At 49.8% G+C, this 26322-nt stretch overlaps 1 protein-coding gene across 1 annotated transcript in view; it reads left to right on the top strand.

Annotated features, from left to right (window-relative positions):
• Myo18b (myosin XVIIIB) overlaps positions 1 to 26322 on the top strand; it is a 201658-nt gene that overhangs the window by 34318 nt on the left and 141018 nt on the right. The window contains exons 13-21 of the mRNA XM_026784530.1: positions 2170 to 2260; positions 4691 to 4883; positions 6315 to 6395; positions 8013 to 8160; positions 10799 to 10958; positions 14042 to 14225; positions 15126 to 15345; positions 17052 to 17165; positions 26060 to 26121. Coding sequence (XP_026640331.1) covers positions 2170 to 2260; positions 4691 to 4883; positions 6315 to 6395; positions 8013 to 8160; positions 10799 to 10958; positions 14042 to 14225; positions 15126 to 15345; positions 17052 to 17165; positions 26060 to 26121 — 1253 coding nt within the window. The remainder of the gene's footprint in view (positions 1 to 2169; positions 2261 to 4690; positions 4884 to 6314; positions 6396 to 8012; positions 8161 to 10798; positions 10959 to 14041; positions 14226 to 15125; positions 15346 to 17051; positions 17166 to 26059; positions 26122 to 26322) is intronic.

Below are 26322 nucleotides of genomic sequence, written 5' to 3'. Positions count from 1 at the left end.
ACACAAACACACACTCACACACAAATGCAACACAAACACATTTACAAACACTCACATACACTTACACAAACACACACTGATGCACACACAATACATTCACACACAAACACACACGAAAGGGAAATGGGGCAGATGCTGGATCTAGGGTACACACGGAGGTGACACGGAAGTGCTGGGGCGCCATCTTGGATTGGGTCTGAGGAAACATGGGGAAAGGTTGGGTCTTTCACTGGTGAAGGACAGATGAGAGGCTGTACCCATGAAGGTGGCTCTCCAGGGTCCTGAGGCTGTGGTTGTAGAAGACAGAGGTGTGCTTTGTCAGACAGCAGGGTTTGTGATAAGGAGGAGGGGCTGTGTGAACTAACTTCGGGGACAAACCTCTTTGTCCTGTGGGTCTCTGGAGCTGTCTATCTTCCAATAAGGTGGACGGCTCTTCTGCTTCGTTCCCAGTTTGAACTCTGCCGTCTCGTCCTCTCAGTTGTAGCACACTACACACGTGAACAGCAAGCTTGTGTGTGCACACCCATGTACACATATGTGTGCACACAATACATATGCATAGGTAAGCAGAATGCACACAAGACAGACACACCACTTCTTGAGTCTGAATTGGTCTGTCCACAAAGGTCTCAGAGATAGACATTAAGCAGCAAAGGGACCTGTGTGCCTCAGATCAATGTTGTGAGGCTGTGGGTTGCCTAGCAACAGCCCAGGGTGGGGATGGAGATAAAGGAGGGATGGGAGCAGCAGTGGGCAGGCTGTCTAGAATGTGAAACAGAAATATTTGTCTTGAGGGGAAATGGATTCTAATTCTATGACGGGAGCTGGGCGGAAGGTCAGGAGCTGTGACTGACTCCTCTCCATTGCACAGCCTCGTGCAGGCCAGCTACTTTCATGGGACACACTCGTGCCCCTGTGTTCAGTCAAGTCTGAGGATACCTCCCTACCCCCAGCGCCGGAGAGAGATCTTCTGCCATTTCCCACTGTTCTGTGTCCAAGTTGTGCCTCTGGGCTGACAGAGTCCAATTATCTCACCATTCGCTCTGCTTGAATGACCAAGTTATCTCAACAAAGTGATTCTGGCCAATTCAAACAGTTGGAAGACTCTGTGAACCCAGAAGATTTCACCCGAGCAAATCTTAGGAGTGAAGGGATTGGGTCTGAGTGTGAAGCCGTGACTGCGTCCAGAGGAACGAGCACCATGCATGCCATCCACGCTTCCATTCTGTGCCTGGTGCCAGGGATTTAAAGCCCCAATCCCAGAGACGGTTCCTCACTTCAGGGCACCCCAGAGATGGTTCCTCACTTCAGGGTACTCCCAGTCCCAGAAGGGAGACACAGTTTAAACTAATAAAGACCATGAAAGCAAAAAAATAGATATAAAGTATAATTATAAAGCATTGGTATAAAACTGATGCTATATGCCCAGATTGGGAGTGGCTCCCCAACCCCACAGTCAGCTCTCTCTATTGTACAAAGGACAGGAGCCGGTCATATTCAGAAGGGTTATTTGGACTAAGAGAGCAATCAAGGGTCCATTCCAGGACCTAGTGACCTAGAATCCCCCCCCCCCCCGCCCCCGGCCCTGCTTTTTCATGTTCCTGCCACCTCGAGTAGTGCTAGCCTGAGGACTGAGCATGGAATGTGGTGCCATGTCCAAAATACAGCGGCATATCCCTTTCTACCATTGCGATAAGACACCATTATCAATGCAACTTCTAGAAGAAGCATTTGGTGTGGTGGCAAGTGACAGGCTGGGAAAACAGCAGAAAGCTACATCTCAAGCCCCAAACATGGGGAATGGTTCAAGTCTTTTGAAACACTTGAAGACCGCATCTCCCCCCACAAGGTCACACCCCCAATCCTTCCCATGTAGCCCTGCCAACTGATATTCAGATGTGTTTGCCTATGGGAGCCATTATCATCCAAACAGTTCAGTAGCTCTCTGAGGAGCATGTGAGGCACTGGGAGAGACACGGCACACTAGGGGAGACTCTGGGGTCTCACTGGGTTGTTAGCACCTTTCTTAAAACCACACACATATTATTTGATCACTGAGGGAGGTGGCTTCTCTCTCTGGTGACCCTGGCTGCTTGGTATCGATACACTTGGCCCTGGGAGAGGTCATGGCCTCTATGTACTAATTGTCTTCTGTCTCCCCCATCCCAGGGCTCAAGATGACAGGTGCGGAATGTGTGGAGGGGATGGCCTCTGGCCTGTACGAAGAGCTCTTCGTGGCTGTGGTCTCCCTCATCAACAGGTAACGGTGGTCTGTCAGACTGAACCCAGGCCTTCTTCAGTACATAATGGGTACAAACCAGGGGCGTTTCTCAGAGTGGGATACTGTAAACAGAGGAGAGGTTTCTAAGGCAAAGCTGGCCTTAAATCTCGCCACTTCCCCAAATTCGTTTATTCCTCTGGTTTCTACAACTTGAAAGCTGTTGTTTCCTCTGGGCTTACTGGAACATTAGAACGAGTGAGCAATACATTGAAGAACATTTCTAACTGAAAACCCCAGCAGCAGGACCTGGGAGAGCAGAGCAGGACTTCAGGGCACAGGACCTGGGGACGTGGGACCTGGGGACGTGGGACCTGGGGGTGTGGCTCAAAGGGCAAAGTTCTCCCACTGGAGATAGAGGGACAATGTTCAGAGCCCAGAACCCATCTAAACAAACCAGGCATGGAAGCACAGACCTGTAACCCCTGACCTGGGGAGGTGAGGCTAGGCAGACTGTTGGCAAGCCAAAGCCCTGAGCTCCACGTTCAGTGAGAATCCCTGCCTCAAAGAGCAAGGAGAAGACAACAGCAGGTGGCATATCCTCTGTATACACATACAAACACACACATATATATACATACACATACATGTATACACACACATACACACATACCCATGCATGCACGGGCACAAATGTGTACACGCACACACATATTCACATGTGCACACATACATACACATGCACACAAATGTGTTCACACACATACACATGCATGCACATGTACAGACGCAAATACACATACACACATGTGCGCAGACCTACACATGCCTGTATAAGCACACGTGGTCATGCACACACACATGTGCTCACAGATATGCACATGTGCACACACACACATACATGCATACATGTGCTTGCACAGTATACACACATGCACACACGTGTGTACACAAATATGCACATACACACATGTGCACTCACACCCCAACAAAACTTACAGATTTGGTAACACCTGCTAAGGGCGGGGGACAGCCTTGAGCTGTTTTCTTCTCACGTGTGCCCAGTGCACAGATGAGACAGAACAAGGTTTTGGGATGGGGAGCCAGTGAGATGCTGCCCTCTGCTGCTGTCTTCCAGTGTGCTGCCCTGGTCATTTATTTCTCTAGCTTTTCCTTCTGGGTGTGGGGGACGAGCAGGGCAGACTAGCAGGGTGGCCTGTGGGGTGGCAGTCCAGGGAAAATGCCAGGCTGCTCCGAGTTCCATCTTCCTCAGAAGTCCATTGAGCAGCTCCAGCACGACCCATGGGGAACACGGGGAGGGCGTCCCCTTCTCTGCAAGAGTGCGCAGCATAATTAGACTTCTGAATCCTGTTAAGGGATGAGCCGCTGCTGCGTAGCAACCGAGCAGCTGGGATCTCCAGTTGCCAGGGCCTTGGAATCCGCTCCCTTTATCGCTATCTGAGTAATTACCATCCGCCGGGAGGCACAGGCGCCATATCTAGAAACTGGGGGATCATTGTGCTTCGAGGAAGGGAGGGCTGTGAGCTTGAAGTGAAGGGGAGCGGAGGGGCCACCTATCCCGCCCGTGGCCTGCCAGCATCTCTACAATAGAGGCTTTGCTGAGAAGGAAGGTCACCATGTCCATTAGGGGCTCTAGGAGGTGCCTCCCTCCCCAATTTCACCCTCCTCTCATGCACGTCTCTGTGACAGCTGCCCCGCTCGATCCCTTTGTATAGACAGAAAAATCTTCATAAGGAGAATGGAGAATTAAGGTTCAACGCCTACTCTCCAGATCTGACAGCAGATGTTGCTGGTGATGGTCAGAGCAGAGGACTTTGCTGAGCACCAATCAGAGGGCAAACTGTGTGGTCCCGGCAATGGGTGTGGTGTAATGTCCCACTCTCCCAGAAGCCTTCGGAGCTGGCCTCTGCCTCGAATCATTTCACAGCCCAGCACCAGAGAGCTCAGGCAGCTCCCCAGAGACACACAGCCCTCTGGGGCAGAAGAGAATGGCAGCCCATGCTTCAGAGTCTTTCCCTTCTGTCTTTTGAGTCAAGCAGTCTGGGCTGTCTGTCCAGACAGAAACATTGGAAGCATCCAGGGAAGTGATAACATACACAATGTATCTCTCAGCTCAGTGTGCTATGGGGAAAGAGAGGGGTTTCTCTGGTGGCTTTAGGCCCCGATGGAGAAGTCACACTGACTGAAAGCTTGCTGCATCCTTGCCTCACGAGACACACTGACACTTAAACCCACTTCCTCCACTGCAGCCCTGGACCAACTCACTCCTGCCATCATGTAACAGCTGGGGAAAGTCATGATCAGAGAGGTTAAGTAGATCGCCTGGGGCGGGAGTCACACAGTCTATACACGGTGAGCTTGGGTTCAGAGCCAGATCCACCTAGAACGCTGCCTCAGTTTCTCCATCTCTGCTAGGGGAGGGTCGAACCAGCAGATCTTTTCTCTCCCTAGATCTTTCTCCTCCCACCATCTGTCTATGGCTTCCATCATGGTGGTTGACTCTCCAGGCTTTCAGAATCCTCGGCACCAGGGCAAGGACCGGGCGGCCACCTTTGAGGAGCTGTGCTACAATTATGCCCAGGAGCGCCTGCAGCTACTGTTCTACCACAGGACCTTTGCTTCTACCCTGGAGAGATACCGAGAGGTGTGTGTCAGCTGGACTGGGGCCTCCCAGGTCTGTGCCCAGGGGTGAGGCCAAACGGGTGGAGTGAATATTTGTTCCAACTGACCCAAGTCACCTGCACGACACCTTGCTCCAGGTCTGGCTACCTTCACCTCTGCCCTGGTGCAGATGGTTCCCCACGAGCTGCTGTTGTGTCCAGACACAGGGCTGACTACCCTTGGAGTCACTTCCAGTGGAGTAACAGGAGCATGCACCTGGACACATGCCTTCTGTGGGGATTTCCAGAAATTCTCAGCATGTGAGCCAGGAACACATAAGGTCCAGTCGCCTCTGAACGGCCTCTTTCTTCCTATGTCCATGCTGGCTGATGGCACACTCACACTCTCAGCACAGAGGAATGCACAAACCCTGAGCAGACAACAAAGAGAACGTATCCAGACGGACTCAGTGTGTACCCACTACCGGGTTCTCCTCCAGTGAGCGCTCAGGGCGGGGATAGTGAGGATAAGGGGCTTGGACTCAGCTATTCCTTTAGTTGGAGCCGACATGGATCAGACACAAAAGAATAATTACAGGTTGGAGAGTCCCAATCTAATGGCATTGATTGGCTGTGTCGCCTTAGAAAACCTGGTGACCTTTTCTGACCCTTGATTTCATCACAAGGAAAACAGAGTGATCGCTTTACATCTGTTATCACTGGAGATAGCACATCTGCAGAATACACTGCCTTGAAGACATGGCACAAGAAACCTTCTGTCATTGCTCAGAAGTTTCTGGGGGACCAGGGCAGCACTTTGGTCTGGGCGTGGCTCTAGGGCCTGTGGTCCACACGCCAAGCATTTTTGAAGAGATGTTTCTACACCCATGTTCCTGGCAACACTAGCACTGCAGACAGGAGGCTGGGTTAGGTCACCAGCCCAACTGCTCTATGCAGGAACATACCAAGAAAACACAGCTGACAGATTCTATGGGACATCGCCCAATCATTAGAAAGTTAGTTGTGGTTCCTGCTACAGTGTGTGCAAACTTTGAAGACATTCTGCTAAGTGACACGCAGCAGTCAGCAAAGGATGCACACACTGGCTGATGCCTCTTTGTGGGGTGCTGACAGCGAAGTCATGGGCCGGGAAGGTGGGATGTCTGCAGTCTTAGCATGCAGGAAGTGTGGGAGCCGTTTTCATTTCCCAGGGTGGGAACTTCCGGCATGCATTGAACACTGTTGACGTCTGCACTGTAATTTTAAACAGTTCTGAAGCATAGTAGGATGCTTGCTCACTGGCATCCATACCACAAATGTCACTCATCTATAAATGGTCAGGGGGCAAAGTTTCTGCTACATACATTTCACAATTTTAAAAGTAACTTAGAAAGGATGACTTAGTCATGCTGGAAGCTTCACTTTCTCCCCGGAACTTACAGAGGAAACTAACATACACATCATATGAATTTCAGGAAGGCATTTCCGTGCACTTTGACCTCCCAGAGCCATCCCCAGGAACTACGGTGGCTGTTGTGGATCATAATCCCTCTCAGGTAAGAGAGCATGCGGGGCCCTGGGGCTCTCAGGCTTTGTTGGTGCCTGTTCTCTAAGTTCTTTGAACCAGGGTTCCCCAGGGATAGTTACAGACCTTGACTGGTGTGGGGTGTGACCATGGAAGTGCCCTGAAGCCTAAAGCATGCACTCAGTTCTGTGCTAGTCTTACAGCAGACTCGCCTGGGCCTGACGGGAGCCAAACATGTCAGGACTTCAGCAGCTCCCACTGGAGCCACCTAGGATTCAGCTGCAGATGCTGGCTGCAGAGACTGGAGGGAGGGAGCAACCTCTGTGGGAGAGGGCTCACACTGACACCATCCTCCTTCCCAGAACTTGATGACTGTACCCCAGCTCACCCTTGTCACAGACCTTTGACCTGGGACCCTAGCTTCTTATTTTTGTTTTCTGCCCTTTGCTTTTTAGTGTGAAAGTTCATGAGCTTTGGAGCAATCTAGGCATGGGTTCAGTCTTGATGAGTTTAAGCCCATCTTTTCACTTCTCTCTGCCTCGGTTTCCCCTTCTCCAAGTAAGGAGGGTGTAGTTCCCTGAGTGGGTATAACCTCACCGAAACATTGAACAGAAAGCACTTGCCACTGAGTGAGACCAGATGGTCCTGTCAGTGGCCCTTGCCCTGCCTTGGGCTATGATAGGCTGCAGCCCCTCATCCTGTCTCCTGCTGGCTATGACAGTTGTTGCTCCTTAGGTCACAATGGATCAGCTGCCCTGTGAAGCCTCCTCCATAGCCCATCATCTGTTGAAGGGTCATCTGGGAGAGTGCAGTGGTCAGAGGGACAGGAACTGTGGCTTCTGAGGCCCTCTGCTAAGTAAGGATGGACCAGCTGTCCATCTTGATTTCAGCGACGAGGGCCAATGGTCCTCCAGGCTTGGCCTCTGTGAGCATCATGGGACCCTGACTGTGTCCCTCCCCAGGCTTTAGAGACTGAACTGTCATCAGAGCCCTGCCTCAGTTCCGAGAGCCCCAGTTGGTGGGCAGCCCAGGGCCCCAGGCACATGACGTTGGCAGTGTTGGCACATCTGATACCCAGCACTACTCAGCCCATTGTTCTTTGTGCCAACTCAGCCTCACCAGGTCTCTCTCATATACCAGTCTGCAAATCCATGGGATTCCCGGAAGGTTGCTATGGGTAGCTTTAAAATTCCATGTTTGCTCTGGAATCAAGTTCATGTTCTCTAGAATATTCCTTGAGTGCTTATCTCTTTAAATTTATTCTCTGAGATCTCAGTATAACAAAACACCAAGATTTCTAAGAGGGGAGTGGTGTGGCGGGCCAACTGTGAACACGCTGGAGCTTCCTGTGTGGCTGGGGAGGAATTACAAGCAGACACACGCTTCTCAAGTCCCCTTGAGAAAAGAAAGGGAAGGCCTTTCCAGGCTCCATTTTACATGGGGAAACAAGGCTCAGAGGGGATATGGTAGGTTGTCCAGGGTTATAAAGATGGAGGTGGGGAAGAGTCATACCCTTTGCAGACAGTTCTTGACTTCAGTATGAGAGTGAAAGCTGAGCAGGATCACAGGGCCCAGCAGGCATGCTTAGTACTGAGGGCTGGGAAGAGTGTCCAGAACCGAGTCTCGCACACACTGCATCTCCTACCAGGTCCACCTACCGGCTGGAAGAAGTTCTGAGGATGCCAGAGGCCTTTTCTGGGTCTTGGATGAAGAGGTCCGGGTGGAAGGCTCCAGTGATAGTGTGGTAATTGAGCGTCTGCGCACAGCCTTTGAGAAGAAGTCGGGTGGGGCTGATGGTAAGGGAGGCAGGGGTAGGGATGGGGGTGCGTCCTGCCTCAGTGTGGAAGCCTGTCTATACTGGCTGGGAAAAGCTTTGACTTTTTTGCTAGGTAATCACAGTACCTGGGTCTGTTTTAGGAGGCCACAAATGTGTGCTAACATCTATTAAATGCAGTGGGAAAAATCAGGCCAAATATAATGTTTACATATATGCACATACACATGTAATGCAGGCCTGTACGTTAGTAATATGGTCTGCCTGTTTGTACATTGTAACATTTGTAAAGCAGGATTGAACGTGCATGTGCACATACATGCACATGCGTGTGTGCACACACACATACCTGCTACAATATAATGTAGCCAGGGAAATCCCAGAGAAACTCCACACCATGCTGTTTGAACCTCTAGCCTCCAAAACTATGAAGTTAGAATGTTTTTTAAAATATAGGAGCCTGTTCCCGGCTATGGTCATGAAAATGGAGCAGTGCACAGAAGTCCCCTTTCTGTTGCTCCTCGAATGTGCCATGCACACCCTCCTCACTCCAGGGGCCGTGTACTGCCAGTTCTGTGCACAAAGGCACCTTGTGCTCATCCCGGCACAGTGGGTGGACTTCCTCATCTCCTTTGAGTCTGGGGTCCTCCCTAGCTGTCACCTTGTGTAAAACAATACCCCACATCACTGGGGACCCCCACACCTTTACTTTCTCCACCAGCTGACATCACACACTTTCCCATCAGACATTCCCATCACAGGCTAGGCCGGCTCCTCCAGCATGCAAGCTGGGCGGGCGTCCTCACAGAGGCAGTCCCTAGAGTAGCCCTGCTGTGACTAAGTGCACAGGTTCTTGACACAAAATGGATGAATACGTGAAGTCAATGATGCGGAGCCAATGAAATGAAATTCTTAAATGGGTGTCATCTGCACCCTGACTTTAAAGCAAAGAGGCTGGAAGTCGGGTCAGAAGGGGGCGGTGTCTTGTGGAGCATGGCTGGGGTAGGAAGGACCTACTAAAGTCTGTAAACCTTTCTTCCTTTAGGCTTGATTGTCCAACCCCAGGTACTCTAAGCTGGATGCTCTAAGGCTCTCTGTTCCCAGGGGGAGACTCTGTCCTTTGTCCTGAATGGGCCAGGACAGACATGTTAATTCAGGCATTTTGGTTTCAAAGACTCCCCATCCCCAGATCTTTCTAATGAGCTCTGAGCTCTTGAGAATAAATGGATACTATGACCTCTGCAAGTGTCCTCTTACAGGCCAGTGAGACTGTCTTGGACACTGTTCTGTTGCTGTGAAGAGACACCATGACCACAGCAACTCTTATAAAATAATGCATTTAATTGGGGGCTGTCTAACGGTTCAGAGGTCCAGTCCATTTTTGTCATAGTGACGAGCATGGTGGCATGCAGACAATATGCTGGAGAGTTCCACATCTGGATTCATAGGCAGTGGGAAGAGAGACTCATGACTTGGAACAGAATTTTGAAACCTCAGAGGCCACCCCCAGTGACACATCTCCTCCAACAAGGCCACACCTCCTAACCTTTCAAATAATAGTGCCATTTCCTGATAACCAAGTGTCCAAATCTATGAGCCTAAATGGGAGCCATTCTCTTTCAAAGCACCACAGAGCCCAACAAGGGTTGGGGAGCCTCCAGGGAACCTTTGTCTCTAGACAGTCGAGTTCTGCTATGCATTCTGTTCCATTCTGAATAGAGAGGGCTGAAAAGACCCTGCCTGGAGATCCAGTCTTATGGGGGAGTTAAGGAAGGACTGAAACAATACAAGACAAGGCTTTGTCTCCAAATAGTGTCCATCCACTCATCCGCCCATCCCCAGTGCTTCCTACAGTCCATATGCCAAGCATGACACTAAGGACAGAGAGATAAACACTGATTCTGAAGCAGCACCCAAAGGTTAACGTTAGTAACAGTGGAGACAAGGCTGCCGCTTGCTCAGAGAATACCATGTGCCACGTGCTAGCTAATGTTTTATGCAGCCTTAGACCCTTCCCACCTTGGGAAGTATGTATTATTTAAGTGTCACTTTGCAGACCAGAGAACTAAGGCTCGGAGAGAGCATTTCAGTGAATCTGCTTTCCCTCTAACCCCGAGGCCAGGTCTTCTGTGTCTCTGATCCTGTCTCTTGTTTACAAGGGTTCGCTATTTCCCAAAGGAGCCTTTGTTTGACTCGTGGTACTTCAGAGGGGTCTAGATTTCCCATGGATGCATGTTTTAAAGTATTTAACAACCACTTATCTCCACGCATGGTGGGAAAGAAATGGTGCTGATTCATGCCAGGTTCATGGTCAAACGCTTCTTTTAAAAAGAATGTGCCTGTGAAAACGTGAGTCGGTTTAAACAAAACCTGATGTAAACCATGACCCAGGTGACAGCTGGGTACATATGGGAATCTCAGGGAGAATGTGTGTCCTCTGATTTTGGGCTGAATAGGCATCTTGGGCTTAAGAACACAAAAAGGAACAGATCTGGAAGTGAGGCATGCACCTCACTACTGCAGCAAGTGTGCACACCAGGAACTGCCGGCTTTAGCTGTCTAGAAAGACACTGACCATTTTAAGTTTGGTGGTGGGTATGTGAACAAAGTGCACACGATCCTGACAGACACCCAATACTCACGCCCCCATCTCGTTCCAGGACCCCCTGTGCTGCGGACCTGCGAGCAGCCCCTTCAGTGTGAGCTGTTCCACCAGCTGGGACTGGACCCTGTGCGCTATGACTTCACAGGCTGGCTTCGCAGAGCCAAGCCTAACCTCTCAGCCATGGAGGCCCCCCAGGTCCTGCAACGGTCCAAAAGGTGAGCCTCGCTGGGTGTGGGACAGGGCAGCACATCTGTCCCTATGGCTGTTTCTGTTTAGCAACAAGCCAGTGAGTGAGGACGACAGTCTAGAAATCCCATCTGTCTGCAGTAGCGGAACGAAGGCCGTGACTCCAATTGGAGTAGCACAATGTCTCCCCGAGGGCAGAGCAGACCTGGGGGCAGAGCGGAGTAGGCCTTGGGGGAATCAGCTCACAGCCAGGAAGCCGTGTCTCTGTATTTTGGCTTTCCACCTCTCATTAAGTATCTGAGAGATGGTGCGACTGGAGTAACTTTTATGGACATCCTAGAACCCGGGGGCTCATAAAACCAAAATGATATGTTTTGTAGCAGTAGAAAAAGCTCTTCGAGCTCCCTGCTCACTCGTCCCAGAAGCACTGGAACAAGGCCTGCAGCAATCCAGACTCCATTTCCAGGTTAATAGAAAACACTTGCTATGTGAGGGTGCGTGCCTCTCAAGTTCAGTGCTGGAAACCTGCTGGGGCAGAGCCTAGAGGCGGGCAGAGAAGGAGGGACCTGTGTTTAGGGTAGGTAGACTAATCAGGAAACACAAGCTGAGTGGCTGCTGTGTGCTCTGTCTTATTCTTCTTCAGAGGAATACGCAATCTTAGCTCCATTTTACAGCCGGGGAAACGTGTCTCCAGTGGTGAAGCCTCTTGCTTTTGACTCTGTTGGCACAGCCAGGATACTGCTTAAACCTCAGCAATGCTCAGGGAAGCTCTTAGGGTCTTGTGGTCAGAGTTCATTGTAACCCCCGAAACTCAGAAGGCCAAGGGAGTTCATAGCTCTTGCAGAGACCCAGAGGAGGAGTGAGGCAGAAAGAGGGTTACTGAATGGGGATCTAGGACACTGGGGTCAAGCTACAGTTCTATCCTTTGGCGTGATGGTGAGTAGCCACGCTGTCTCCCGTGGCCTCCTTCACCATAAACTCAAAGCCAGAAGCAGAAGATTCAGCAGGCCAGTTCTCCTTCACAAGCAGGGGGCATGCAGATTGTGCCTCAGTTTCTTTCTGGCACACACCAGAAAGTCTTGGCCTCCTATTTCATAGCATAGACGTGGGGTGGTGGCCACACATGGTTACTTAGTAACACTTCTACAGTATAAAGCAGCAGGCAACTTAGGGAGGAGACTGAGTTGCAACAGTCTTTCAGGGCACACCTTATGGTCCTGAAGAGTTGCTTCCTGCTCTGATACCCCACATCTGAAGCCAAGTGAGGGGCATTGAGTCAGGGGAGGGAGGCAAACTCATAGTGACCTGGTGAATCTGTGTCTTGGTGCCCGGACAAGGGTTAAAAGGCATAGTAGCACTAGTTATAAATCCTATTAGAATGTTTTTCCAGGCACGAGGAAGCACACTTTTAATCCCAGCACTCCAGAGGCAGAGGCAGGTAGATCTCTGTGAGTTGAGACCAGCCTGGCTCACATAGTAAATTCTAGGCTAGCCAGGTCTCACAGTGAAACCCTGTTTCAAAACAAACAAATAACAAAAAACAAGAACAAAACACCAAATAACCAAAACCAAAAGAACATTTTGAGCTTGTTGCAGCTGGTTGCCTACCCTGGTGACTATAAGACCAAGCCCTACTGGATCTTAGAGTGAAGGTCTGTAGTCAGAGTGTCAGTGAATGCATCAGGACCGAGTTCAGGACCAGAGTCTCAAGGGCTTTCAGAAGGCTGGCTGTTCCTCAAGCTACAGCAATATTGCTTTGCTCATATCTAACTGGGGAGCTGAGGTGTCCCAGAGAGAACAGGGGACTTGCCCAAAGTCACACGAAAAACAGAAGACCAGAAGATTCCATCCACTCCACGGAATAGTACCACACATCAGGTCGGGGCTGGGATTGGAAACACTGGCCATCTCCATCCCTAGCTTGTGGCTCCTGGGTGCTGTGTCAGCATGTCGGGGTGCCGCACACCACACCTCTGTCGAATCTTGCTACCTCGTCACACTTTTAACCCATTTCACACACCTCTGGCCCCTGTGAGTCAGTGTGCAGTGATATGGATCACGTGACTTTAGGTCTGGATCTGGAGTGGGACTCGGGCTTTTGGGTAGTGATGAGAGATCCCCAAATGCTTAGTGAAGAGACAGGACAGGTGGCATGTGGCAGGCACCAGGCCTCCAGCTTCTAGCTCCTTCCACTAGAGCAGTGGGTTCTGTCCAGCTGCCTTTTTCTTTTTTTAAAAAAAAAACTTTAATATATTATTCAAAATTATGATGCAGGATTATGGGAGGCTATTTTCCTGGTCCCCGTGTAGATGGCTCTATCTGAAGGGTTAGATGGCAACCACTGTGTAGCATACATGTGCTTTGGACCCGTTCTCACTCTACCTCACTATTTCTGCCCCCCATTAGTCCTTTCTGCTCCCAGATGGATTTGCTTCTACTGTCAGGAATGAGAACACATATGACCTTATGCTTCCATCAGGTCTGGGGTCCACAGATGAGAGAAAAGAGTGATCCTGTCTTTCTGAGATTGCCTGAGGTCTTTTAATGTGATTATTTCCAGTTACAGCTATTTTTCTGAAAATGGCCTAACTCCATTCTTCTGCATGACCCACAAAGAATTCTGTTGTGATACAAGCCATATTTCTTTATCCATTTATCTGTTGGGCACCTAAGTTGGTTCTGTATCTCTGCCCTTTGAGCAAAACCAGCTTGGGTCCATTAGGGAGCCTTAGTAGCCAGACAGCCTTGCAATATGTGTTGGAAGAGGCCGGTTGTGGGGAGGCTGAGAGGAGATGGAGACTCTTTAGGTGTAAGCCTGGGCACTTCATTATCGTCTTATAGCAGCGAGTCATTCATTCCTACAGTCATAAATTTGGCACCTACTGTATACCTGGCCTGCTTTAGGGATAATTAACATGGCTATGCCTTCAGGATGGAAGGGGCTTTGTAGGATTGCCAGGAGGGAGATTCTCATGGGCAGGGGAGGGAGTTGCTCAGGAGGGAGCCAGCATTTCTGAGGCAGGTGGGTTGTGAATAGAGGTATTCATGCCTTCCTTCCACGTGGGCGAGCTTACCAGAGAGTCCCTTGAAACCCCTCCCTCTTCCTTACTAGGAAGGAGCTGCAGAACCTCTTCCAGGCCCGGGCCAAGCTGCCTCCTGTGTGCAGTTCGGTGGCAGGACTTGAGGGCACCTCCCAGCAGGCTCTGCACCGGAGTCGTGTGGTGCGGAGGGCTTTTGCCAGCGGCGTTGCTGCACTGAAGAGGAAGGCCCCCTGTGCCCAGATCAAGCTGCAGATGGTGAGTGGGCGAGCTAGGCTATGACCCATGTGACCTCGGACCTCCGTCACACGGACCACCACCCACCAGGTTGCTCACTGAGTGGGCGAGCTAGGCTATGACCCGTGTGACCTTGGACCTCCGTCACACAGACCACCACCCACCAGGTTGCTCACTGAGTGGGTGAGCTAGGCTATGACCCTTGTGACCTTGGACCTCCATCACAGGGACCACCACCTCACCAGGTTGCTCACTTCTACTGCATCCTGCAAAACCACAGAGATAGGTTTCCCCTGCTCTACTGAGAGCGACACAGCAGTTCCAAGTCTTGGAAAATCGTGACCATGGCCACCCCTGAGAAATGACTCACCCAGGTCCAAGGCCAGAGGCTTGGGCATTTGGTGTTGAGCTGAGGACCTTGTGAGGGGGCATTGGCCTCTGGTCTGACTAGTTCCATTTTCCTTTCTCCCTGAGACACCTTCTCTGGCGGGGTTCAGGAAACAGGATCCAGCATCCATGTCAACATGCTCCTTTAACCTGCTAACAGGTCGGACTGGTCCTGGGCAGGCTGAGCGTGAATGAGAACTGTGGTTGTAGATTGCAGACCACAGGAAGAATATGTTTGAAGAATGAAACCCTCACAGAATATTAGCCCCAAGTACTGAGTCCTGGGTTCTAGTCATAGTTCCTTTGCTGGGGGTATCTCTGTGACCTAGTCACACACACTGACTTCTCCCATACCTCAGTTTCCCCAGCTGTGTCCACCGGGCCGCTTATTTTTCCCAAACATAAGCCAGCATAAGCACAATGTCTTGGGTGTGGGACACAGGGCGTCCCCAAGGATGTCCAGGCGATGTTCAATGTGTGCCTGTCCACTTCCCCTTGAGACATCAGCTCTGATCCTGTCTGCTTCGGTCTCAGGATGCTCTCATCAGTTTGCTGAGTCGGTCTCAGCTGCACTTCATCCACTGCCTTGTGCCAACCTCAGTGGAAATCAAGACTGGGCAGGGGACTCCATCGCCTCCACAGCCTGGTGGAGACCAAGGTGGAGCCAACAAGCCCCCAGCTCTGGACATTCCAGCCCTGAGGGTTCAACTTGCAGGCTGTCATATCCTAGAGGCATTAAGACTGCACAGGGCAGGTAAGAAACAGATGGGAACAAGGTGCCCTTGTCCTGGTGGCACTCACTATGCACTAGTCAGCCACATGACAGGAACATTTGTTATATGTGAGTCACAGAACACGAGTGCCCACTGTGGGTCCTGCGCTGTGCATGCAGGGAGAAAAGTTGTACCTGCCTCCCATTTTACAGATGAAGCAACTGAGGTTCAAAATAGTGAAGGATTCCTCAGAGTCACACTGCAGGGATAAGAGCACTGGGATATCAGGTGTCCTTGACTTCCCATGTGGCTTCCAGAATTGCTTCTGGCTCCAGAGGGCTAGGCCCAGCCTTTACACCCATCATGGGAAGAGTGGAAGTCCCCAAATGAGTAAAAGTTTAAGGTTTCAGACTGTAAGCCAGTGTGAAGATCTCTGCATGCAGGGTGACAAGATGAGGTGCAGAGGCAAGAGGCTCATGGGTGCCTAGGGGACTTTCCTACTCTTAGGGGTGGGGTACCCCAGCAGAGATAAAATAATAATCAGGTCCTGAGGTAGGAGAACTGGCTGCCATCTGGCAGTGGGGGAGAGACAGTTAGAAGAGGGACCACAGGGTAAAAGCAGGGTAAGATCAGGGAAGTACAGAGCTGGGGTTTCTGGGAGTGAGCTCAGGCTGGGTACAGAGCTAACACTCCTCCAGGGGAGGTCACAGCTGCCTTCTCTGACCTCTCAGCATCTGCCAGGTACAGCTGGGTGATAGAGTGGCAGGGGATGTGGGGTTTTCAGCAAAGAAAAGAGTGTGCAGATCTGTTTAGCATGCAACCCCGTGCCTGTGGTTTCTGCATCAAGTTTGATCTGAAATCGCCCCCATTGTTTTCTACCACTCGGCCTTCGAAGGTTTGAGCTCAGCCACTCTCCGCAGAGGCCGGGCAACGGTCTCATGTGGCCTGTGTGTATAATGTCCTGCGGTCTCTGATGTCCTAGCTTGTAGTCACTGCAAATTCCATGTCAATAGTGGAACCTTGGACACAGAACATTTGACAGAGAAGCTGGGGGTCTTTAAAGACAAAGCTGAGACACCCCACTCCCCTCTGAATCCCGAGAGCATGGGCACAGGTGGAGGAAGTGAATAACGTCACAAGGGAAAGAAGGGGTTCACAGCTGGCAGCCGGGCCCCTCAGCCAATAGACTTGCCTGCCTAACAGCAGGTGTGGCTGCCTCATAGAGTGTGTGTATATGTATACATGTGTGTGATTAGCGTGAATATATGTGTGTGTATTCATGAGTTCGTGTGTGTGCGTGTGGGTGTGGTGTTGTATTATGTGTGTGGAGTGTATGTGATATGTGTTGATGTGACATGTGTTGTATGCATATGCATGTGGTACGTGGTGTGTATGGCAGCTCCTGTCTATGCCCAGTATTTTGCTTACCCCTTAGATTATATGAGAAGCATGATGCCCTGGTCATTGAACAAAGGCTTTAGCCATCCATCCCATTGGGTGAACGGAGATGCATGTCCTCTGGGACTTTGGAGGGAAGGATGTTGGCATTAGAGAGCTATTTAGAGTTTCCTGAGTGACAGCCCTGGGAAGATGCTGTAGAGTTTTCCAGAAGGTCTTATGACGGAGGAGGTATTTACAATGAAGCCCAAGAGCAGGAACATGTGAGCAGTCCTTAGTACTGACTGAGCACTGCCTCCCAGTGCGCTGCCTGTGCCTTCCCACTCATGACTGCCTGCTGTGTCCCCAGGTTACGCTGAACACATGGGGCTTGCTCAGTTCCGCCGTCGGTTCCAGGTGCTGGACCCTCTGCTACTGAAGAAGCTTGACTCGACGTCTGAGGGACTGGACGAGAGAAAGGTACGTGAGCTTGGCTCACAGGCAGGGGAGGCCAGATGCTCCTGCGTGACCGATGTTCTGCATGGACTGTTTAAGGACAGCTGGAGCAGGGATCTAAGAGCAGGGTTTGAGGACAGTGGGGAGCAGCCTGTGATTTGAGTCAGACATCACCTTACCCAGAATGCCCTCCTGAAGCCTTCATGAGTGTGCACAGAAAAGAATAGGAGGAAATAGAGTGGTGGGTCCTGTGTCCCACCTCACAAGGACTGTGGCAGCACAGAACCCTCACCCTGCGGTGGCCCACAGGAATGTTTGAGGAGCACCTCACGTAAGAATGTGATCAACAGGCCACCGCAGGGCCTTTGCACTGGCTGTCCTCTCTGCAGAGGACACTCTCTGCTGGATCCTTTGCTGTCCACTCCAGCTCAGGGACACTCAACATAGGGTCTTCTTGTTCTGGTGTCTCAGGAGTCCCTGCCCTGAACTGAAATTAAGTTTCCCAGCAAGTACTCAATAATTTTAATCAGACCGCTGGATACACACATGTGTGTATGCACACACAAGCATTCATGTGTACGTGTGTATGTGAGGATATGCATGCACACAGACATACACAGGCACACACAAGTTGCACGCTTTTACACACACACACACATAGATGCACACAGGCATACATACACACGCACACACACAATCTATCTTGGTGCTTTCCCCCTGATTTTTCTGTTTCCAATCCTGTTCTAAATCCATGAAAGCTCATCTTTGCCCCTCACCGCTCACTCTCTACAATGGAGCTGTCCCATGATAAATGACCATGGGCTTGTCAGTGGTTAGAGCCTGGTGGCATCACGTAGCATCCCTGAGAAGCTAGTGCCTTCAGTCTCTTTGGCAAATGAGGCCCTTAAAGATGAAGCAAATTTCAGGCCCTTAAAAGTGAATTCCACTAGTGTTCATGAGCTTGTTCCTGGAAAGTCAGCTTCTAAGATGCAGGGGAGGGTCAATGAAAGATTGTGGGTCTTGGAGTCAGACACGTGTAACTTCAGCTGTCACTCAGGTAGGTGACTATCTGTCTGCCTCAGTCTCTCTACCTTTAGAGTGGGAACAGCGGCAGCAGCTGTCTCCCTCAGTGCTCTGATGCTAAGAGTAGCCGATGTGCCCTGCACAGGTCCTGGCACGCGGGAGGAGCTTCTGTCAATAGCAGCAGCAGTGGTGGCCACTGCAGCATCTTTCAGGGTCAGGCTAATGGGTGGGTGATCCACAGACTGTCACAACCATGCTGAATCATCCCCTCTGTGCGTGTGTGTGTGTGTGTGTGTGTGTGTGTGTGTGTGTGTTCGGGCGCATGTGCCCAACTGTACTTGGAATCCTCCACTTTGTCATCCTCAGTGAACCTTAAGGTTGGGAGGGTAAACAGAGTCACAGTCTTAGACTTCTTGGTTTCTGCCCACTGTACCAGGACTCAGGGCACCTCCAGCTCCTTCTGGGTGCTTCTCCCCTTCTCTGAATTTTGGAAGCCCCATAATTTGCTTTGGCTTTGATCAACATGTGAGGTCTTTTCTCCTTGGTCCACGCATGACCACCACACAGAGGGGCCACAGTGCTGGAGACTCTGGGGTTCCTGTGCCGTGGGAAATGAGAAAGGCTGGGGCCTGAGGGAATTTCCTTTGGGGTGACGGGCACAGCTCATGGCAGCATTTGGACTCTGGACAAGTCAGCAGTACTCTGTTGTGACTAAACCAAATCCACCTCCATACACACCCCAGGCGCCAGAGAATGGAAAATTACCAGTGCAGCAGACTTGCTTGGAAGTATTTTTTGCTTCTCATTCCTTTTTTTTTATTTGTTCACAAATTTCATTTGCTGGGGCATAGAATTTTGGTAGCAAAGAAAGAAAACACCATCCTGCCTCTTATGAAAAAGCTGATAAATATTCATTTGTAAGGCAACGTGATGGGCTCTGAATTATGCATGAGTATGTACTCTGGTGGGCAAGCCGGAAGGCTCTGCACGCAGAGTGGTTAAGACCTCAGGATTCCGTGAGACAGGTCTGACAGCTAGGAAAGGTCACTGTTGACATAGACACTAGACGGCAGCAGAGGGGATTCCTGTCAGGGTGGAAAATGGGCCCAAGCGGGTCCCCCTTGTGCCTGATTGTGGTGTCTCTGCAAGCTGTGCCAGCTCCTCAGAGAAGTGCTCTCATCCTGGGTGTCTGCACACTCACATCACATCACAAAATCACTTCCTGGTGTTGGGGTGCACACCTGTGACCCCAATACTAAGGAGGTAGAGGTGGACAGATCAGTTCACGCTCATCCACAAGATCCAAGGTGGTAGAGTTCCAGCCTGAGACAGTGTTCCAAGACAAAGCCTTCTGCTCAGGGAGTCATTTCTCAGCAGAGATGGCTGAAGCAGGACTGCAGAGCCAGGCAGAGACAGCTGGGGCTCAGACCCGGACTCTGACTCTGGGTCCTTATGCAGAGCATTAAAAATAACTATTATGGGTAGAAAGACTGCTCTCCTGTGATCTTAGAGCACTTACTTCAATTGCAGAGGACCCAGGTTCAGTTCCCGGCACCCACATTGGACAGCTCACCATCCCTGTAGCATCTCTGAGGGATCCAATAACTTCTTTTGCCTTCCGTGGTACCTGTGGTACCTGGCACACATATACTCACTCGGACACACAGACACATACATTTAAAATTAATTAATTAAAACATTGTCGGTGACTGTAGTTGTACCCCTTTCTCTCTGTGACGGCCTGTGAGAAGCAACTGAAGGGAGGAAGCTCTGGGCACAGGCTGTCTTGGCAGAGGAAGAAGGTGGTAGAAGAAATGGCTCACACCTCCAGCAGCAGGGCCAGGAAGCTGCTTGCTCAGTAGCATCCATGTTAAGTCCGTTCTTTTGCCCCACCCCTCCCCCAGTGGGAGCTGTCCACACTCAGTGTGCTGAACTGGCTGCTCTCATCCTGGGGAGAGCAGCTCTCTGGAAATTAATTCCACCACTTTCCCCCTCATTTGCTGGGTTCTCACCATGGACATTATTCCAATAATAGTTTTCTCCATCACATGAGCCAATGCCATCACATGTGTGGGGTGTTTCTTAGTGTGCCCCTTGGCATTCTGCTTAGTCAGCACCCTGGGAGTTATGGAGCTGTCTGTCTTCAACCATGATGTGGTCAGTGTGCAAGGGAAGGATGCACAAGTTCTACATGAGTGAGTATTAGAGCTGGAGGCTTGGGCTTCAAACTGCATCTTCCTCCATGGCTTTCTAAGGAAGTCTATTAACTGGTAGCCATCTGAACTAAGGTGAGCTCAGAGCAGCATCCAGCACAGCCCTGAGTTGTTCTCAGGACTTTGTAGCTCCATGCAAGCCCCCCTGGCTACATCCTTCCCTGATATCCAGGACACAGGAAGCTCTTGACAAAACTCGAGGGCAGAATTTTTATATCTAATTGATCTATCAATTATTAAGAGACAGGTGTTAATGCCCCTGGCCACTAATGTTGAGCTGTCTTGCTCTTCTTTAATTCTATCCATTTTCTGCTTCTCATGTCTTGGGACTTTCTGGCTAGGTGCTGAGATAATTTGCCTGTCTGGCTGGAAGGTTAACCCTTTCATCACTGGACATGTCTCTAGCCATTGGTAATAATGGGTTTGGCTTGAGTCCAGTTTTGTTTGTGTTGGTGCCAATGCCATTTCTGTTATGCTTGCCATTTGAAGGGTGTTGCTTCGTCCATTTTTGCCCCTTTCATTGGGCTCTGGTCTGAATCCCTTGCAAACAGCTGTCTGATTTACTTTGTATTAACTCGGTTGCTCTTCTCGTGGACTGTCTGAGGAGGTTGGCAATGTTCCAGAGTGATAGAGTGTATCTTCATTCAGTTTAATATTAACCTAGTTCTGGTTCGAGAAAGAGTGTTCCACAGATCCACCTCCTTGTTGACACCTCTGTGCCAGTGTTATGTGTACAAATTATAAGTCCATTAATACAATTTTATATTTTCTTTCATTTAATCTTTTATCTTTTAAATCCATTGACATATTTTTATAGTATTTTCTTTTTTTGAGACAGGGTCTCACTATGTAGCCCTGGCTGTCCTAGAACTCACAGTGTAGACCAGGCTGGCCTCAGATCCTAGAGATCAGCCTACCTCTGCCTCCCAAGCTCTGGCACCACATAGGCTCACACCATTCCCCTGTTCCTTCATGTTTATGCTTTCTGCTGTTCTTGAATCTTTAAAAGTTTGAGTCATTATTTCTTCCAGCCTTTAATACAAACACAAGATCTGATAGTAGTGACTCTCCAGCCTGTGTGCCCAGGCAGAGGTTTGAGTCATTTTGTTTTGGGAGGACTGGGAGCACAGCTCTGTAAGGTGTAGAGGGCTTGATTGGCAGGGCCTTTTTCCTCCCGGCATGTTTGTTATGTAATCCCACAGCCTTCTGAACATCACCATTCTAGTTTGCTTTCCATGGCTGTGACAAACACCTTGAGCAAAAGCAACTTAGGGAACAAGGGGGTTATTTCAGCTTATAGGTCATTGGCCAGCACATCATCTTGTTTGTAATTTTTGGAAGGAGTAAAATTTGGGCAAGTTTGAAGCCATAGCCCTTTGTCCCACTCCCCCCCCCCCTTCTTCTCTCCTTTCCGAGACTCTACCATGCAGACACTGGACATGGCTCTGTTGCCAGGTGTGACTCAGTTTTCTTTATTCCCACTTTTCTCTGTTCTTCAAATGGGTAATTCCCTCTGATGTCACTCCCAACTCACCAGCTCACCTGCCAGCCTGGGTCTGCGGTTGAGCCCCACGGGGAAGCTGTCATTTCAGCTGTTTGATTTTTTTCAAAGTGAAGAATTTCCATATGTAGTTTTCAGCCATTTTTATCTGTATATGAATTTTTTTGGTGCTGGGGATCAAACCCAGCCCCTGATTATGCTCAGCAGGGAGTCTGCCACACAGTCACCCACAGCCTGCTCTGTCTTTTAACTCGCAAAGTGGCACTTTTCTCAGGTCTTTGAACAGATCTACAATGAATACTTGGAAATCTGCACACTGAGTACACATTCTGAGCCAAGGAGGTCTATTCTGTTGGCCACACCCTCCTTCCCCCAGTAGGAGTCATAACTTCTGGTAGTGTGGTGTGTGTGTGTGTGTGTGTGTTTATTTCTGTTGAAACCTGGGTGTCTTAGACAATGACTTTAGGCACAGGTTTTTTCCTAACCATCTGGCGACTTGTCCTGACTAGTGTGAACCCCTGGTGTCTACCTGCTTTTTAAGGCTCGTGGCTTTATTGTTTGGCCTGGCTCCTCCCCAGCGAGGGCCACATCTGCAGAGGTTGTTCTGTGCACATTTCTATTTTACTGATGAGTCTGGGTACACAGGAGAGCTGTCTGCATCTGGGGTGTCAGCATTGCACGCCAGTGTCCACAGCTGTTTGTCCTTTCTCTTCCTACATCCACGCCCATGGCTCTTGTTCTTGTCTTTAGCATAGAGTCAGAAATACAAAGGTACTTGACATTTTGAAATTTGCGGTCTAATGGATGAATCTAGAAAACATATTGAGTGAGGTAACCCAGACCCAGAAAGACAAATATCATATGTACTCACTCATAAATGGCTTTTAGATATAAAGCAAAGAAAGCCAGCTTACAAATCACAATCCCAGAGAACCTAGACAACAATGAGGACCCAAAGAGAGACATAAATGGATCTAATCTACATGGGAAGTAGAAAAAGACAAGATTTCCCGAGTAAACTGGGGGCATGGAACTATGGAAGAGGGTAGAAGCGGGGAGAAAGGAAAGGAGGGGAATGAAGGAAAATATATAGCTCAATGGAAACCATAAAGAAACACAAAGGTACTTTGGAAGCCCACTGGCTGTTCCTTTTTCTGTGAGGTTCCTGGTTCACTTGCTTCTGTTAGAACAGCCGTGTTGGCTGTAACTGTCCCTACCTGCTGCTGCTGCTGCTGCTACTGCTTCCGAGCTCCTGGCTGCTTCTGACCCTGCCTGGGACATAGGCTAGCCATGCCTTGCACTGTATCTGTGATCCCGTTCTGACTGAGAATTTCCTGCTTTCTTGGTGTGACTCACCTGGTGGTCCCACTGCACAGATTGATTGGGGTGCAGGGGGCAGGATGAAAGAGCCCCAGTCAGGATGGCTTCCATCTCCCACTGCCCCGACCTAGTCTTCAGCAGACTTCCTGGAGCCATTGATTCTCATTTTGTTAAATCTTTTTGTTCAATTTGCTAAGTGCTGAATTTGCTCCTTTATTAAATTGTAGCCATTGTCTTGATGGTTGTGCAGAACAGAGAAGGGTCTGGAAGCTCCTTGCTCCACCATTTTGGGAACTTCTCTTGCATATCAGTCCTGGGACCTCTGTAAGTCTCCTTCCTTAAGCCAGGTGTGTGACCCCATGGACTAAGGACCAGACAGGAGCAGGTTGCCCAGGGTCACACAGCCAGGGAGTTGAGGATCTGGGCTGGGTACCAGCATCAGAGAGGAGAGAGCAGGTTCATGCATCAGTTCCTGGATCCTGTGGCATCCTTGCTGCGGCATTACCCTTCCCATTGCACCAGGCTTCAGTTGCTTCCTTGGTGAAGGTGGAAAAGGCTTGGATACAAATTATACACAGGCCACTGGAAAAGTGCTTGGGATCAGAAGGCAGGCCAAAAACTGTTTTTTGTTTTTTGTTTTTTTTTTTGGCAGGGTCTCTATGTCGTCCTGGCTGACTAGAACTCACTATATTGACCAGAAGGCCTGGAATTCTGTGTAGGTCAAACTGGCCTCGAACTCACAGAGATCCACCTTTCTCTGCCTCCCAAGTGCTGGGACTAAAGTCGTGTGCTATTACTAAGCTATGCTTCTTTGGAGTAAAATGGCCCACATTTCACTCACAGACCAGCATTCCATGCTGTATGAACCTCAGGTGTCTATGGAAGAGCTGATGTGACAATGACACCGTTTGACATAGCAACCTGGATCCCTGCCGCATCTTTCTTATTTTTTTATGTAACAGGCTGTTGGACAATTATTGCACTGTGTTGAACTAAATTAAATAATTGATATCTAGCCTAAACAAAGTGCATTTCCATATGGTTCAATTACATATTAATATTAATGAAGACAACACAAGCAGCAATTAAATAATTAAGTGCAAAGTCATTTACAAATTCCTTTTCCTATTTTCTCAATGAAGCCTCCCTGGGGTCTTTAAGTTCTAGACAGGGCTATTATCATCATTTTGCAGTCCAGGGAGCGGATCAGAGACACATCACTCACTTGGTCTCCATCGGCTGGACCAGAGCTCCTCAAAGGTCTCTCTCCGAAGTCAACAAAGCAGGCACATTATTTTCTAGGGCTGGTATTTTTGTTCACATCTGAAGGATTCTAAGAAAATCAAGAGCTAGAGACGCACCCTTCATTCCTATAGCGTCTGAGTGCCCTATTAGGTGGTGTCTGTATTGCATCTCAGAATACAAAATTCCTCGCGTGTTAGAACCTCTCCCAGGGTTGTGTGTGTTTGGTGCCCAACTTATCCTGGTGTGACGCCTGTAGATCAAACAGTGTGTGAGGTCCCACAGACAGCTGAGATCCATTCCTCCGTCTTTTCAGAAGGAGACCGAGGCTGGCAGTAAGGTACTGGCCTCAGATCTTTTCATGGGTGAACGAAGTAAGACCTGGTCCCAGGTGGATGCAGTTCCAAGTCTTATCGTTTGAGTCAGGGTGTTTCTAGGTATCCGAGAGTGGTCTTAAACTCACAATCCTCCTGCCTCAGCTCCCCAACGTGCTCGGGTTAACCCAGATCTGCAAGCCCTTCCTCCAAACACACACACTCTAAAAGAGATGCAGAAAAATGTCTCTGCCTGGGGTTCCGCTTTGCCCATGCATCTTGCTCTCAGCCAGTTTTATCATCTTTTCTTCCTGCGTAGAGAGAAGAGATGTTATATTTGGGTATATTGGCTTTATGTGTCTTGGCTGCCTTCAACTCCCTTGGAACTTTTTTTTTTTTTTTGGCTAAAATATAATAAATGAAACCACTCAGACTGGAGGGGGAGTGCTATATAGGAGGCTTTTCCAAGGCTCCAGGAGAGGAGGCCAATTGTGATCTGGGACTAGATTTTTCAACAAGCAATTTTAGGGGGTGTTTCAGGAAGTATCCCATGATACCCCGGGCCTTCAGGCTGGCAGCTATTTCACTCAATTGCTGCCCCCACTTCTTCCTAAGTTTTGCAGTTGCTCATGGTAGTTTATCCTGATAACAGCCTTTCAGACAGTCTATGGGGGAGCGCACATAGGGATGGCGGAATGGGAGGTGATGGTGGTCACATATGGCGGGGCAAGCTGAGGGACCACGGTTGAGCAGATTATCTCACAGTTTCTGTGACTACTAGACAAAAGGAAGATTCCACAGGAATTCATGTCTACCTTCCCCAAACTCTCTGGAAAAATTAACTTCTGCAGAGAACTGTCTCTTTGACCTCTGTCTGGATCTCTCTGACTCCCCCCCCCCCCACTGCTCTCCCCACTCCTCCTGCCTCCCTTTCCCCATGTTCACTGAGTCCTCACTGTGTGCATGGAGAAGTATCTTAGTGCCATGGAGGAGCAAGGAGATGACAAACACAGGCTCCCCTGTGTGGCTGAGGGTGGGCCAGATGGGCACAGATACAGATATCACCTGGAGTCTTAGATGTCTTAGTGGACTGGGAATGGTAGGGGATGAAACATGCAGGCCTGTGGAGTGTGCTGTGTGTGGTAGGGGCCTGGGGGATGCTTCTCTCTGCACTTGCTCCTCTGAGTTGGGGCTCTGCTTGCTCCTCCTTCCTGCGTCCAGCCATGCAGTGAGCTTGACCTTCAGCGTGGGTCTCATTGTGCCATGCTCTCTTTGAATTTCTCTCTTCTCACCCCACCCCTGCAGGCAGTGGAGGAACTCTTGCAGACCCTGGATCTGGAGAAGAAAGCAGTGGCCGTGGGGCACAGCCAAGTGAGTGACTATCTTGCCAAGGACACTGACATTCACGCTCCTTACAGGAGCTCAGCATCCAATTCTTGTCTCACCCAATGACCCATTATCACTCTGGGTCTCTCTTTCCTAGACTACAGGGGACAAGCGAGTTCTGTCCATGTCCCTCTTCCAAAATCAAGATGACATGGTGCTACACGGGTGGAAACGACACTAGAAATG

Source organism: Microtus ochrogaster, chromosome 2 (genome assembly GCF_000317375.1).
Source record: "Microtus ochrogaster isolate Prairie Vole_2 chromosome 2, MicOch1.0, whole genome shotgun sequence".
Lineage (NCBI taxonomy): Eukaryota > Metazoa > Chordata > Mammalia > Rodentia > Cricetidae > Microtus > Microtus ochrogaster.
The sequence above is the reverse complement of the archived record's forward strand: the minus strand, read 5'-3'. Positions and strand labels throughout refer to the sequence as shown.